The sequence below is a fragment of the Muntiacus reevesi genome, chromosome 5, assembly GCF_963930625.1.
Source record: "Muntiacus reevesi chromosome 5, mMunRee1.1, whole genome shotgun sequence".
Classification (NCBI taxonomy): Eukaryota; Metazoa; Chordata; class Mammalia; order Artiodactyla; family Cervidae; genus Muntiacus; species Muntiacus reevesi.
Window position 1 is genome coordinate 80,518,405 of NC_089253.1, and position 17,037 is coordinate 80,535,441.

Here is a 17,037-nt window from a genome sequence, read left to right on the forward strand (position 1 = left end):
ATAATTCTTAAAACACTCTAAAATGTGCATTTTGGAAATGAGCCTGAAATTAGTGTTTATAACTGCCTGAGCCTTTGAATTTTCTTTGAATTAACTTTTCCTCCTTTCTGTGAAGCATGTTAGAAGCTTGTTATTTAGGATTATTCATAAGTCATGCTAATATGTGATCTTGAGTTTAGCAGTTTTCTGCTGTCTCCTTATATCAGGAATAAGATTGCAGCTTCTATTTTTGTTTGTTTGTTTTTGGTAGACTTAGAAACTGGTATTCTGTGACATATTACAAAGTGCCAGCTATGCAAAGGGATTTGAGAATATGATCATAATAACACAACCCCGATATGTATTTTACTTTATAACATTCTAAACTTTTTTATTGTGGAGGGAACCTTGTAAAGCAAGGTATGATGGCCATCTCAAATCCAGTAAAATAAAGAACAGAAAAAACAAGATTCAAAAAGAAAGAGTAATTTTTAAAGCTTCAACTTATCAAAGAGAAACATTGGGCATTTATAGGATGTCTGCATTCTAGGTAATTAAGTATAACATTGTTCTATGTCTTATAAATCAAGTGGATTCTAGATCTTAACTTCTAGTATGTCAGGAAAAATAATCATCACCGTTTACCATCTTGTGTCCAGTGGACCCGTTGAGTTTTTTTGCAAATAGTTTACGCAAGTAAGAATTAAAAGATGAGAGAGCAACTTGAACTTTTATTAAAAAATGAGACGTGTGTGTATGTCGTAGGTCGCTTCAGTCGTGTCCAATTCTTGTGGCCCCATGGACTGTAACCCATCAGGCTCCTCTGTCCCTGGGATTTCCCAGGCAAGAATACTGGAGTGGGTTGCCATTTCCTTCTCCAGGGTATCTTCCCAGCCCAGGGATCGAACCCACATCTTTTTTGTCTCCTGCATTGGCAGGCAGGTTCTTTACCCCTAACGCCGCCACCTGACAAACTCCAATTTTTATTCCATATTTTCCTGGTTTTGAAAAATATGTAACATACAGAATGAGTATTGTTCTTTGAGAGCCACGAATGCATCAGTTGTCATGCATTCTCTGGGATATCCATTTTATAGATGCTGATTCAGATTTCAAGTACGCCTCTCACTGGTTCTAGTTTACTATTATTTCTAGTTTTTTTTGCTCTTGCATTATCAAAATGCATCATTTTTAAGATTTTTGACAGTTTAAAATTTTATCAAGAAGAAGATCATCTTCATTTTCTTCCATAATTGTAAAACCTTACAATAGTTGCAGGATCAGTTCAATAATTTTATTTCTCTTAATACATCATCTCTTTACTATCAGTTACTTTTATATAGATACATTTGTTCTCATACATACTAAATCAAATAAATATTGAAGCACAAACATTAAAAAATGAGAGAAAACTGTCACAATTTCTTTTAAAATGCAGAATTGTCAGTTTTGTGTTAAAAAACACTGTGTGATTCCTCTTACTGACTTAGGCTAACTGAATGAAAAATATCTTTTCGGGTTTTTTTTTTTTTTTAACTTTGAAAACATTCTTCTCTCATCAGTTCTTGTGTTAGCAAAATTCATCTAGGATTATCTTCATCCAAAGACTCATGGTTTGATATTTTGCTTATTTTGTTAATGTTTTATCATTGTTGCTATAGTCTAGAATGCTGCTATACTTTTTATATTTACCCTTATAACTGAAATATCTTCCCTTTTTTCTTTGCCTTTATGGATGTTAAATAAAAAATGCTGAATTCTCAATTTTGCTCTTTAATTGCTTTTTGAAAAGGGGCAAAGATGCTGTCTTCAGATGTGTTTCACATCTTCTTGGGAAGATGGTGCAATATTTTGGATAATGTAGTAAAAAACCGAAAGGTTATACAGTATTTCATGATTGCATCATCCATCTAGCTCTGTTGATATTCACCACACTATCCATGTGTGGCTATTGAGCAACTGAAATGTGACTAGTCTAAAAAGCAAGGTACAAAAAAAAAGAATGTAAAATGCCTCCTTAATTTTTATATTCTAAGATGGTACTATTTTGGATGTGTATGTTAATTAAAATATTTTATGAAAATTAATTTCACCTCTTTTCACCTGCTGGAAAATCTAATAGTATACCTACTAGTATAGTATACCTAGTATAGTGTACTAATGTGTTTTAGGTAATTCTATTCTTCTGTTACTATTTTGGTCATTTCCACAGTAAGAAATAATTGATATAAAATGAAATAATTATGGGATAATGATGTTGATGAAACAGAATATTTGAGATACAGGAAAAATAATGTTTCTATAATGTATCTGAGATTCATGTAAGGGTCTTATAATGTATCTTAAATTCTTAACAGCATCCAAAGGATTCATATGGCAATTGTAGAATAGAATAAATTTTATTCAGTTTTTTAAAGTAAATTTGCTTTTTCTTCTTTAAAAGACTTCTAGGAATAACCTCAATCCTTGCCAGTAATTAAAACTGTCCAGAAAAATTAAAATTGAGTCTAGTGGACCCTGATATTATATCTAGAGCTAAATATTTCACCCTTTACAATTTCTAACTTCAAGTAGGATCTTTTCTTGGCACCATTTTTAGGTGCCTAAATTTGTCTTGGCAGCATAGTAGACTTAGAGGAACTGCAAGTTGGTTCTTTGTATGTTACTTGTAGGAGTAATAAAGGGCTTAGTATGAAATCTTTTATTATGAAATCATTTATTACAAGATGAATTTTATGATGATACACAAGCTGTATTAGCCACCATTCGATCTATATAGTATAAGGTTTGAATATTTGCTTGTCTAAAATATAATAATTCTTCAAATATTAACTTAACATCTTTTTTTTCTCTTGTAGACTTTTGTGAATGATGTTAGAATTCCAGAACAGACTTATATCACCTTGAAACTTGAAGATAAGTTGAGATTTGGATATGATATCCTTATATGATTTTGTGCATTTATTAAATTTATTCAAAAATCTTTATTCTGGTATAAATTAAACATTTCTTCAGACATAAGAATTCATAATATAAGCATGCTGGAAGTCTCTTTGCCCTTTAAAATTAAAATGCATGTTTAAAAATGGTACATTTTCTTTCTGCTTATTATGCCTGTTCCTAAAAACAATGCTGGAAAAGTTGATGGACTCTTTTTTTCCCTCCTCACTCTGTATTATAGTTTCAGCAGAAATATTCTTGCAGTGCCATTACATATACACTTTGGTTATCAAAGACTGTAACTGGGTAGAAGACAGAGTGTGTAATAGAGACAAGTCTAGGGATTTATTTTTTCTGGTTACATGATAATGGCCAGGTCAACCTCCAGGAGGCATGGAAAGAAATCAGTGCAGTCTTCTGTCTCCATTTTTACTCCATTTTATGCATTCCGTCTCTGTTGCCTGTTTAATTCAAATTTTTCCGTATCCTATGTCTTTTGAGACCTATGCTCCATGATTAAGTACATTATGCATTTAGTGTATATTTAAAATTCTTTTGTTTGGAAATAGGATTCTAAGAACTGATTAAGGACATGGTGATGTTCTCCTAGTAAAGAATCACTAGTGAAGAGAAGGGACCTGACCGGATGAACAAGAATAAAAACAATTCTATTCATACAAGGTGGAAAGCTTTGTAAAAAGAATTTAATTTAGAATTAATTAAATTAAATAATTTATTTAATTAAAATACAAATATTACATATTATATGGAATTTTTTTAAATCTTCACATTGATATTAAGGACTATATCAAATGTACTGGCAACTGGATGGATTTATCATTCTAGCAGAGAAAATGTCTCAACTAAGGAGAGTTGATACTTAAATGTACTAACACTTTAAAAGTGTTCATAGAGCATAATTAGTTTTTTTAGATTTAACGTAAAATTTATGAAAAAAATAACTGTATAGCATTCACATATAATCTTTACATTTGTATAGGCAAAGCAGCTTTAGTCATTAATACTTTTGAGTTGTTTTAAATACTTTTGAGTAAAACATACTTTTGAGTATGTTTTAAATCCTTCAAATATATATATATATATGTATATATATATATGGAGCACAATGATTAAGAATTAGCATTAAAGCCTTGATTGATGGTTTGTTTTCCACCAATGTAAGTTTCATCCAAAAATAAATACAAATATATTTTGAATTTAAATAGGTCCTTCATTTATTTGACATTAGCTGTTTCAAAACGTGAGAAAATAGTAGGAAATGGGTTTCAATAAAACTCTATAAAGTTTACTTTGAATTTTAAATTAAACTATTGAGAAGCTACTCATCATGCTTTTATAGATTGTATAATCATTTCTTAATAGTGAACTAATATTTCCTTATATACTTGCTCACAGTGTGTCTGTCAAGCTGGGACAAGTGTTTTGTTCCAAAGGACTTTTTCAGTGTTGTAGATCAGTGTTAAGCCAGACTATCCAATCGCTCAGGTTAGACTCAGTTGATTTCATTATTTAAAAATAACATCTCATATTGCTCCTGATTTTTGAGCACTGTCTATGAATGAGCACTGTGCTGTTACAATGGCAGAAATTGTATTATATAGGATGAAATTTTTAAAACAAATTTTTACATATTACATATACTAGACTGAAGCCATTATTGTGCTTTATTCATAGTAAAATTAAGTTTAATAGTTAACTAGTCTACAGATTGTTATACTTTGTAGTTGAAAATTGTTTAATTAAAATGCCACAGCAACAGAAAGAACATTTACCGTGAATTAAGACTGGAAAGAACATTTACCGTGAGTTGAAACTGGAATACAATATATCTGCCAAAAGTATTTTTTTCTAATCAGAGTAATTAATTGATTTGGAAAAGCAAGTAGTGAAATATCCAAGTTTAAGAAATGACTGTAAACTCAGGAAGTGTAGTGAAATGCTACACTTCAGAAATAGGTACTGTATCTCCAGGTGGCTAGATATGTAACAGATAAGCAAGCCTAAATTTATTTATTTTACAGTTATTTATTGAATGTCTTCCATGTGCCAGACATTGTCCCCACAGTATGGGGATGTTTTGTTGTTGTTTAGTCATGAAGTTATAGTCAACTCTTTTGTAACCCCATGGACTGTAGCCTGCCAGGCTCTTTCTGTCCATAGGATTTCCTGGGCAAGAGTACTGAAATGAGTAGCCATTCCCTCTCCAAGGGTTTTTCCTGACCCAAGGATTGAACCCACGTCTCCTGCATTATAGGTGAGTTCTTTACCACTGAGCCACCAGAGAGCCCCAGGCTGGGGATACAGTACTAATTAAAACAGACCACAGTCTCCGTCCTCCTGGAGCTTACACTTTGATGGGGTTGCAGGTAGCTGACAGCACACACAGAAAGAATGATAGAGGGTGATTAATTCTATCGAGAAAAAGTGTGAATGGGATAGAGAGCTAGTGGTGGTACATGAGAAATTATACTTTAAAAAGACTGTTCATGAAGACTTCATTGAGAAGCCAGCATTGGAACAAAAATAAGGAGAAGGTGAAGATGCTGACCTTATGGAAATATCTGGAGAAATTGCTCTTCAAGCAGATAGAGCAAGTTTGGTTTAAATGCAAGATTTAAACCAAAAACCTGTTTGCCATATTTGAGGAACAACCTTGAAAAAAAGTAAGTGTGGCTGGAGCTAGTGAAGGGTCAGAGCATATGGGGAACCAGAATGTATCACCTTTAATAGGCCATTGTAATAATTTTGGCTTTTAAGTGAAACAGGGAGAGATTAGAGGGTTTGATCAAAGGAGTGAGGTGATAATGACTTAAATGTTTAAAAGAATCCTCTGGTTACTCTTGTTCAAAGACTTAAGGGTGGGAGTGGGCAGGAGTGATAAGAGGGACACCAGTTAGAAGGTTGTTATGGTAGTTGCAGTAGCTCCCTCCAGGTGAGAAATAATGGAGGTTTGGACCAGGGTGATAGAAGCAGAGGTAGTGAGAAATGATGGGATCTGTACATGTCATGTAGATGGAGCCAGTAATATTCTTCATTGGACTGGATATGGACTAAGAGAGAGAAAAAAGTCAAGGATGAATCCAAAATTGTACAGTTGATGTAAACAGTTAGAAAAATGGAGTCGCCATTAATCGACAGCATATTCTGTAGGTAGAGCAGATATTGTGGAGAAAATGTGAAGAATCTCCCCCCCAGTTCATTTAAATTTGATATAATTGAATTTTTCAGTTGTTAATGTTTTCTGTTTGACTTCTACTGTCATTATTAACTTCTTCCAGGTGAAAGCTAAGATCATTCTAGACCTTTCCTTTCTAATACAGGCATTTAGTGCTATAAAATCCACCCCCACCCCACCCACCACCCAGTATAAGCTTACCTTAGAGATATTGTTTCAGTTCCAGACCACTATAGCATTGTAAGAAGCCAACCACACAAATTTTTTGGTTTCCCAGTGCATGCGAAAGTTAATGTTTAAATGACATTGTAGTCTGTTAGGTGTGTGATAGCATTATGTCTAAAAAATTTGTATATACCTTGATCAAAAAATGCTTTATTACTAAAAACTGCTAACTATCATCTGAGCATTCTATGAGTCATAATCTTATTAAGGATGCAGGGTCTTGTCTTGGTGCTGATGGCTGCTGACTGATCAGGAGGTGGTTGCTGGAAGTTGAGGTGGCTGTGGCTATTTCTTAGAATAACACAACAGTGAAGTTTGTCACATGAATTGATTCTTCCTTTCATGAGTGATTTCTCTGTAACACACAGTGCTCTTTGATTGCATGTTATCCAAAGCAGAACTTCTTTCATAATTGGAGTCAGTCTCTCAAACATTACTGCTGCTTTATCAGCTAAGTTTATGTAATACTCTAGATCCTTTGTTGTCATGCCAACAGTCTTCACAGCATCTTTACCAGGAGTAGATTCCATTTCAAGAAACTGTTTTCTTTGCCCATTCATAAGAAACTTCTTATTCATTCTAGTTTTGTCATGAGATTGTAGTAGTTTAACCACATCTTCAGGCTCCACTTTTAATTCTAGTTCTCTTGCTCTTTCCACTATCTCAGCAGTTACTTCCCCCACTGAAGTCTCGAACCCCTCAAAGTCATTCATGAGGTTTGGGATCAACTTCTTCCAAACTCCTGTTAGTATTGATATTTGACCTTTCCGTAAATAACGAATGTTCTAATGGCAACTAGAATGGTGAATCTTTTCCAGAAGGTTTTCAAATAACTTCCCAGATCCAGCGGAAGAATCACTGTGGCAGCTGTAACCTTGTGAAATGTATTTGTTCAATAATAAGACTTAAGGTACTTCCCTGGTGGGCCAGTGGTGAGGCCTTCACACTCCCAATATCGGGGGTGCAGGTTCAATCCTTGGTCAGGGAAATAGATGTCACAGGCTGCAACTAAGACCTGGAACAGCCAAATAAATAAAAATAATTTTTTTTTAAATAATAAGGCTTTAAAGTCAAAATGACTCCTCGATTCATGGGTTGCAGAATGGATGTTGTTGTTAGCAGGCATTAATTTTGTACATCGCCATCAGAGCTCTTGGGTGACAAGGTGCATGGTCAGTGAGCAGAAATACTTTGAAAAGAATCTTTTTTTCTGAGCATACATGTGTGCTAAGTCTCTTCAGTCATGTCCCACTCTTTGCGACCCCACGGACTGTAACGTGCCAGGCAGTAGATCTCAAACAGTAGGCTTAAAATATTTAGTGAACAGTGTTGTAAACAGATGTCCAGTCACCGACGCTTTATTATTTCCTTGGCAGAGTACAGGCAGAGTAGATTTAGCGTAATTCCTAAGGGCCCTAAGATACTCAAAATGGTTAAGTATGCATTGGCTTCAAGTTAAAAGTCACTATCTGTATTATCCCCCCCCCAACAAGACAATGAGCTTGCCCTTTGAAGCGAAGTCATTGACTTCTCCTCTCTAGCTATGAAAGGGTGTCTTCTTCCAAAGAAGACTGTTTTGTCTACATTGAAAATCTGTTGTTTAGTGTAGTCACCTTCATTATAATTATCTTAGCTAGATCTTCTGGATAATTTGCTATAGCTTCTGCTTCAACAATTGCTGCTTTACTTGCATTTTTATGTTATGGAAATGGCTTCTTTTCCTGAGCTTCATAAATCATTCTCTCTAAGCTTCAAACTTTTCTTCTGCAGCTTCCTCACCTCTCTGAGCCTTCATTGAAGAGAGGGCCTTGCTCTGCATTAGGCTTTGGCTTAAGGGAATGTTGTGGCTGGCTTGGTCTTCTATTCAGATCACTAAACTTATTCCATATTTACATTAAATCTATTTAGCTTTCTTACCATGCATGTGTCACTAAAATAGCACTTTTAATTTCCCTCAAGAACTTTTTCTTTCCATTCACCATTTGACTGTCACATGAGGCCTAGCTTTGGTCCTGTTTTGGCTTTCTTTTTTTTTCTCAAATGTCCCTCCATCTCTCTCTCTTTTTTTTTTTAACTCCAAAAATATTTTGCTCTCTTGGCTTTTGACATGCCTTCCTCACTAAGTTTAGTCATTTCTAGCTTTTAACTTAAAGTACAAGATGTGTGACTCCTCATTTCACTTAAATGTTTAGAGGCTGTTGTGGGGTTATTAATCAGCTTAACATTAACGTCGTCGTATCTTAGGAAATACGTAGGCCAGGGGGGAGAGAGAGAAAGAACGGCCAGTTGGTGGGCCAGTCAGAACGTGCACAACATCTATCAGTTAAGTTCACCAACCTATATGGGTGAAGTTCTTGGTGACCCAGAATGATTACAATAGTAACATCAAAGATCACCGATCAGGGACTTCCCTGGTGGCCCAGTGGTTAAGAGTTCACCTTCCAATGCAGGGGACTAAAATTCGATCCCTGGCTGGGAACCTTGCACCACAGCTACTGATTCTGGACCCATTGATAGAGAGCCCATGTGCTACAAACCGACGGGCCACAACAAAAGATCCCACGTGCTGCAGCCAAGACCTGGCACAGGCAAAAATAACTTTTTTAAAAGATCGCTGATCACAGATCCCCATAACAAATATAAAAATAATGAAAATAATGGGCTTGAAATGTGTGAATTACCATACATAGACACAAAGTGAGCGAATGCCATTGGAAAACTGGCTCTGATAGACTTGCTGGGTGCAGGGTTGCCACAGACCTTTGATTTGTATGAAGCACAGTGTCTGCAGAGCACAATAAAGGGAAATACAATAAAGTGTGCCTGTACTGTTTTAACATGTGAGATACTTTCTGGTTTCTCTTTTGGTCTTTGTTTGAGTTATCTTTGTTACTTAGTTTCTAAGTATTTGGAATTTTTCCAAGGGACTTGTTACTAATTTCCAATTTACCCATAGTGGTCAGAAACATAACTTCATGTATTTCAAATCCTGTCCTGTCACGCATGGTATATCTGCTCTATCTTGGTAAATATGCTCTGTGTACTTGAAAAGAATGTGCATTCTGCTGTTTTTGGTTGGAGTATTCTGTTAGGTCAAATTAGTTGTAGTGTTGTTCACATCTGTATTTTACTGATTTGTTGTCTAGTTGTTCTATCAGTTATTGAGAAAGTACTATCAAAATTTTAGAATCTCATTGGGTTTGTTTCTCCTTGCAGAAGTTTTGGCTTCATATAGTTTGAAACACTGTTATTAGAAGTGTAAACATTTAGGATTGTTGTGTCTTGATGAGTTGATCCCCTTTATAGTTATAAAATGCTCTGCTTTATCTGTGATAACATTTTTTGTGCTGAAATCTGGTTTGTCTGGACATTAGTTTTGTTTGGTGTTAGCATGGTATATCGCTTGCATTCTTTTACTTTTAACTTATTATTGTCTTTACATTTGAAGTAGGCAACACATAGTTGGTCTTAGTTTTTATTCAGTTTGATCATTTCTGCCTTCATCTGGGGATTTAGAGCATTTACATTTAATGATGTGGTTATTAAATCTGTCATATTGGTATTTGTGCTCTATTTGCCCCATCAGATTTTTCTTTTTTCTCCTAATTTATTTTGGATTATTGAGCTTTTTTATGATTTCATTTTGTCTTCTTTGTTATTTTATTACTGTAACCCTTTTTAAAAAAATTAGTGGTTAAGATTTTATAATTTTATCTTTACTTTTAAGCTGTGTCTTCAAATGACATTATACTACTTCACATACAGTATAAGAATGTTACAGTAGTATACTTTCATTTTTTCTGTCCTGATCTTTGTTCTGTGATTGTCATACATTTTATTTCTATATATGTTACAAATTGCATTCTACATTGATATCAGTAAAGCATCAGTTATCTTTTAAAGAGGTTTAAATAATAAGAAAAATAGATTTTTATGACCATTGTATTCTTATCTTGAACCGTTGTAATTACCATTTCTTGTGCTTTTCATCCTTTTTTATATTGATCCACATTTTCATCTAGTTTCATTTTCTTATTATGTAAAGAACTTCTTTTATTATTTCTTATAGTACAGCTCTGCTGATGATGAATTCTTTCAGCTTTCGTGTGTCTGGAAAAGCATTTCACCTTAGTTATTAGAAGTTATCGTTGCTGAACATAGAATTCTAGATGACATTTCTTTTAAGTACTTTAAATTTGTTGTTCTGACTTGCATTGGTTCCCTTTTCCCCTGGTTTTGAGCAGTTTGATTTTAATATGCCTTTGTACAGTTTTCTTCATGTCTCTTGTGCTTGAGTTTTTTTGAGCATGTTGAATCTGTGGCTTTTTACTTTTAATCAGATTTAGAAAAAAATTCAACCATTATTTTTTTAAATTCTTTTTTTCTGTTTTCCCCACTTTTTTCCCAAGGACTTCATTTAAATGTGTATTAGGCTACTTGAAGTCACCTCCTAGCTTACTGAGGCTCTATTTATTATTTTTTAAGGAGTGTCTGTTCTCTTTGTGTTTCACTTTGGGTTGTTATTATTGTTGCAGTCTTCAGGTGTACTAAACTTTTCTTTGGCAGTGTCTAACAAGCAATTTCCCTATCCAGTATAGTTTCAGCTCTAAAATTTGGATTTTGTCTTTTATATCTTTCAAGTCTTTACATATTTTTTAAACATATGGAATACAGTGATATTAACTGTGTTAGAATGTTTGTTGACATTTGTGTGAGCTCTGAGTCAGTTTTGATTGATTTTTACATTCATTGTTTTGACTGAATGACAGACATTGTGAGTTTTTTTTACCTTGTTGAATATTGTATGCATACTTTTGGATTCCTATAAATATTTTTGAACTTTGTTCTGGGATACAGGTTACTTTGAAATAGTTTTATCATGTTGAATCTTGCTTTTCTAAAATTTTTTGAACTTCTAAGATTACTCTGGGGCTAATTAATTCCCCATTATAGAAGCAAGACCTTTCTGTATACCCTGGTTTAGGGGTCAGCACGACCATTGGTAAACCTGGCTCTCAGCCTGTGTTTGTAAATAAAGTTTTATTTGTACACAGGCATATCCACTCATTTACATCTTTCTTTAGCTGCTTTTGCACTGTCATAGCAGAGTTGAGTAGTTGAAACAGAAATCGTATGGCTTTCAAAACCTAGAAAGTTTACTGTCTGGCCCTCAATAGATGAACAATTTGCTGACCCCTGCTTTATCCAGTGGCCCATTATACATGAGGTTTTCCAGCTTGGCTCTTGTGATTAGACACTATTCCTGGCCCTCTCTGATAAGGGGCACTATTACCTCGAATACTTTAAGGTGGTTCTTGTCCCAGCCATAGGTATAAGTTTTCTCAAATTAATGTGCTGATCAGTACCCAACTGAATGCTTGAGCCAGCCCCTGTAACAATCTCTGGAATACTATTTCTGTGCAGCTTTCTGAACTGTAGTCATCTTGGTCTGCCCAGACTCTCAACCCCTTTTCTTCACAGCTTAGAGTCTGCCAGGTTCAGCCCTACTTACCCCTCCCTCCAGTGTGACTTGGAAGCTCTCTAGAGATCCTGAATTAGGGCAGTGATTGCACTCCCCTTGATTTGTTCCTCTTCACTCAAGAATCACTGTCTTTTGTTACCTGGTATTGATTGTCTTTGCAAACCATTGTTGCACATATTTTTTCTGTTTTTCAGTTGTTTCTTATTCAAAGAAGTTTGGAAATAATTTATAAATATTAATATTTATTAATATCAACCATCAATCATTAATTTAACAATTAAATTAAATTGTTAATTATATTTAATTAAATTGTTAATTATATTTAATTAAATTAAATTGTTAATTGTATTTAGTTATATTAAATTAAATTATTATATTTAGTTATATGTGTAATATATAATTATATATATAATATAAATAAATATATAAAAATATAAATATCTATAAAATATATAATTATATTTAATTATATAAATACATATTAATTTATTAATTATTAATTATTAATAAGAATTTTAGTGAACATTATTAATATTTAGTAAACTTTATTAATATTGATCAATTAAATAATTATTAACCATTAATTAAATAATTATATTTAATTATATTTATGATTCTATACAGTGTAAATAAATATATATCTATAATATATAATAAAATATAATAAAAATATATAAATATATAAAGTATATAATTATATAAATAAATATTAATTAAATAATTATTAGTGATTTTTAGTAAACAAGATTTAAGTAAGCATGTGACTTTCTGGAATGTTCTGAGATATAGTTGACGTACAGACTGTGCTGTGTGTCTTGTAACTCAGCATCATGAGTACTCGCGCCTTAGACCGCTGTCTCCTGAGCTCAGCAAGCTAAACCAGCCGCCTGGGTCTGAGCCACCAGCAGGATGGTGGCTGTGAAGGTGAAGCTGGAGTCAGAGCAGCCTCAAAAGTCTCATGGTCACACTGGGGTTCTCTGGTGAGTTCATGACCTGAGCAAGAGGACTCTTGAATTCTTTGGTCTCCCACCCAGGAGTTTTTTGGTAAGGCAAAGTATGTGAATCTGAGTTATACCCTCTTTATAAGTTTTCCTTGATCCTAAAGAAGTCTGAATTTAAGAGGATGCCCTAGACTCACTTTGAGGAATAGCCTGGGGCACTCCCAGGAGAAATGTGAAGCAGCAGAAAGCACTCACAGCAGGCTAAAATCATGTTTCCCATTGAAAAATAGAAATGACTCAGTATTTTTAAGATGGTGTTTTCCACTGTAAATGTAGGATTACAGTGAATCTTCTGCAGCTGTTAATGAGCTTTTTGGGAGTAAAACAAAAGCTTACTAGAATTTTTACTTTTTTTAAGTACTTAACTATGAACTATATATTGTCATATATACCAGCAAATGTGTATCAGCAAAAATACATAATAAAAAAGGAAATTTTTTATTATTTCACAGTTTACTGGAAGCAATGTAAAGTGATAAGAAAGCCCTGGACTAGTATTCAGTTGACTAGATTATTATCTTGGGTTCTGCCTCTCTAGTCCTCAAGTTCCACATGGATAGAATGGGAAGGTGGGTTAATGGAATTGAATAGGATATTCCCAAAGCGCTTTACAATTCTGGAAAATTCTGAGTTTTTATTATTTTGATGAGTAGAACTATGGAACAAATACTTGTAAACAAGTTTACTGCTTGTTATGCATGGGAAGTCTTTTTCTCCCAAGTGGTCATGATAATTATAGCTTTTTACCCTTGAAGTCATGGGTGCTCTGAACTGATAAAGAAGACTAGAATTTACTATGTGGTTATGAAAGTCCTTTCATTAAGGGGTTAAGTAATGGTGAGAAATGTGACCTCTGTTGTTTAGTGAAAGATCTTTTTAACATACAGAGGCATTGTTCTTTTTGGCATCATAATGAAAGCATTCATTATATCTAGCACTTGGTTCTAATCTGTATAGAATCAGTTGTTTGATAATGTAATTTGACCCTGATTACAATTCATGTTGGGAAGGAGTGGTTGTAGTTGTTTAAAGGCCCTAATTATAGCATTTCTTTTGCATTTTCAAGATGAATTTCATTTTTATCAGTGCTTGCGAAGTAGGAATAATTGAATTTCTTCAGGATTTACTGTTGGGTAATCACTGATGACACTTCTTTTTAGATTTTTGTGATTAGCTATCAATATAATTTGATCCAGGTGCTTTTCTTCTTTGTGGTCATATTACTGTTAGTGAGAACTGAAAATGTCTTTTGTGCTTAGGTTAATCACCCAGTTGTTTGCTTCTTGAAGGCCGTGATTATTACCTAAGTTTGGAATTACTTGCTAGACTTTTTAAGATTATATTTAATATTAAAAAATTTTATATTTGTGAACATAATTTAGCATTTAACTTTTTTTTTAACATTTAACTCAAGGGAAATATGGTCATTTTCTTATAATTACTTCTTGAAAATAGGACAATTTCTGTATTATCTTTGATTGTTTTAAGCTTATCAGAGTTTTGAAATTATATTCTTCCTTAGCCCTGTTTACATACAAATCTTTTCACTGTAGTACGAGGAGAAATGCGGGTCCCTGAAGAAGCTCTCAAGGTAAACATTTTTACTTCTTTCTTTTGTAAACCTGCCATTTACTAGGGTTGATTTCACTCATGGATATTTCACTTCCATTTTAAAATGTTTTGTAGCATGAGAAATTTACCATTCAGCTTCAGTTGTCCCAAAAATCTTCAGAATCAGAATTATCAAAATCTGCATGTGCCAAAAGCATAGATTCAAAGGTAGCAGATTCTGCAACAGAAGTGCAGCACAAACCTACAGAAGCGCTAAAATCTGAGGAGAAAGTTGTTGGTAAGTTAACCTCTTTGAAAATATCATGTTTATTCTTGATTATGAAGAAATTGCATGCTTTGTTCTCAGAAAATTGTCCATGTCCTTATAAAAATAATGAATGACAATGACAATTTCAGAGTGGGTTTTAATGCAGCCAGTGCTTCTTAGAAAGCAGTATAGAACATAATTATATGGCAGTTGTATGTAGGTGTGTTTAGTATGTTCATTTGAGGAAAGTAAATATAATTTGCCTTATAGTATTTTTATTATTTCATATTTGCCTGCTTTTCCCCCCTAGATTATAACTGAAATGAATGAAAAGGAAATGTCCAATAATGGCTACATTGTCATAATTATTTTGATATGTATCATATTACAGTAGGAGCTTTAAGAATATTTTATATACATAATCCCAGTCATGCAAAAACAATTTTTAAAACTTCTAGAAATTACCAAATTGCTCAAATATAAGCTTATTAGTCCAGTTAACAACTAGTTTAAATTTACTGTGCAGTGTCCTTAGGCTTTCAAATTTTTTAAAACAACCACTTATACCAAAATTTAGTTTTGTCTTTTATGTTTAGACTTATGAGCCATTCTCTATGTACCAGCGAACAAGTTTCACTTTGACTAAAAGCTGTTGGACTATAGCAGTTTATATTACTTAGATATTAGCCAGTGCAAAATTTGTTTCTCATGTTCAATATTGAATGAGATCCACAAGTACTATTCAACTTAGAGTATTTTCTGCTATCTAGACTGTGCAGTTAACCCTTGAACAGCACTGATTGAAACTGTTGAGCAGCTGCTGCTGCTGGTACTACTAAGTCATTTCAGTCTTGTCCGACTCTTTGCGACCCCATAGACGGCAGCCCACCAGGCTCCCCCGTCCCCGGGATTCTCCAGGCAAGAACACTAGAGTGGGTTGCCATTTCCTTCTTGAATGCATGAAAGTGAAAAGTGAAAGTGAAGTCGCTCAGTCATGTCCGACTCTTCGAGACCCCATGAACAGCAGCCTACCAGGCTCCTCCGTCTATGGGATTTTCCAGGCAAGAGTACTGGAGTGGGTTGCCATTGCCTTCTCCATGTTGAGCAGCACCATGTTAAAAAAAAATGCAGATTTTTTTCAATAGTTAATACTACAACACTACACAACTCACATTAGTTGAATCTGTGAATGCAGAACTGCTTCCTTCATGACTCAGATGGTAAAGAATCTGCCTGCAATGGGGGAAACCCAGGTTTGATCCCTGGGTCGGGAAGATGCCCTGGAGAAGGAACTGGCAACCCACTCCAGTATTCCTGCCTGAAGAATCCCATGGACAGAGGAGCCTGGTGGGCTAGAGTCCAGGGGGTCGCAAAGAGTTGGACATTACTGAGTGACTAACACACAGGAACTGTGGATTCGGAAGTGAAAGTTGTTGAATAAGTGTTCTGCTCTTTGCGACCCATGGACTCTAGCCCACCAGGCTCCTCTGTCCATGGGATTCTTCAGACAGGAATACTGGAGGGGGTTGCCAGTTCCTTCTCCAGGGGATTGTCCTGACCTAGGGATTGAACCCGGGTCTTCTACATTGCAGGCAGATTCTCTACCATCTGAGCCACCAGGGGAGCAGGCTGACTATAAGTTATACTGTGCTTGAATTTTCAACTGCAGAGAGGGTGGTGCATTGTTCAGTGGTCAACTGTACTTTGTTTTTTCGTTAAGTCAACTGAGCAATTCTAGCATTCTCCAAAAGCATGTTTGTTTGGTTTTTTTCCTGTTTCATGTGCTTTAGACAGATTTTCCCCACTTCTTTACAGATACTTCTGCCATGCCCCGTGGTACTCCATTATATGGGCAGCCTTCATGGTGGGGGGATGATGAGGCGGATGAACAGAGACCTTTCAAGTCAAATGGCAAACCCGAAGAGAAAAATCACGAAACTGGAACATCAGGTAAAAAATCTCAGACTATGACATTAAATGATTTTTAGGAAGAACTTACTATCAAAGCAAAAACCTATCTGTTCTTAAAAGTGGTATCTCCTATTATTTAAATGATATAGTTTAATTATATGGTTGGCCATTTTGAAATAATTATTAAAATGTTTTAATTAGACCAAAACACGTAAATGCAGACTAACTTTGTGTGTTTTCACTAGATTCACAAGCGTATAATCGTATTTTTAAACGAAAAATTTTTATTATGTTCAAAATGTATAAAGTTAAGCTTCTTTAAAATCTCAGTGTTCCTAATTTTGGGGGGTGTGATAGCAACAAGATTAGCTGTTAAGCAGCCAGAATGAAGAAATAATTCTGAATCACATTCTCAGAATAATAGTCAAAGAACATATTCTTGTGTTGCTGGAGAAATTTAGTAATGAACTAAGTCAAAAGCCAG

At 34.4% G+C, this 17,037-nt stretch overlaps 1 protein-coding gene across 15 annotated transcripts in view; it reads left to right on the forward strand.

Moving 5' to 3' along the window:
- CEP170 (centrosomal protein 170) overlaps positions 1-17,037 on the forward strand; it is a 132,979-nt gene that overhangs the window by 51,311 nt on the left and 64,631 nt on the right. For all 15 annotated transcript variants that reach the window (XM_065935630.1, XM_065935632.1, XM_065935624.1 and 12 more), the window contains exons 4-7: positions 2,838-2,916; positions 14,356-14,414; positions 14,510-14,672; positions 16,458-16,592. In XM_065935630.1, coding sequence (XP_065791702.1) covers positions 2,838-2,916; positions 14,356-14,414; positions 14,510-14,672; positions 16,458-16,592 — 436 coding nt within the window. The remainder of the gene's footprint in view (positions 1-2,837; positions 2,917-14,355; positions 14,415-14,509; positions 14,673-16,457; positions 16,593-17,037) is intronic.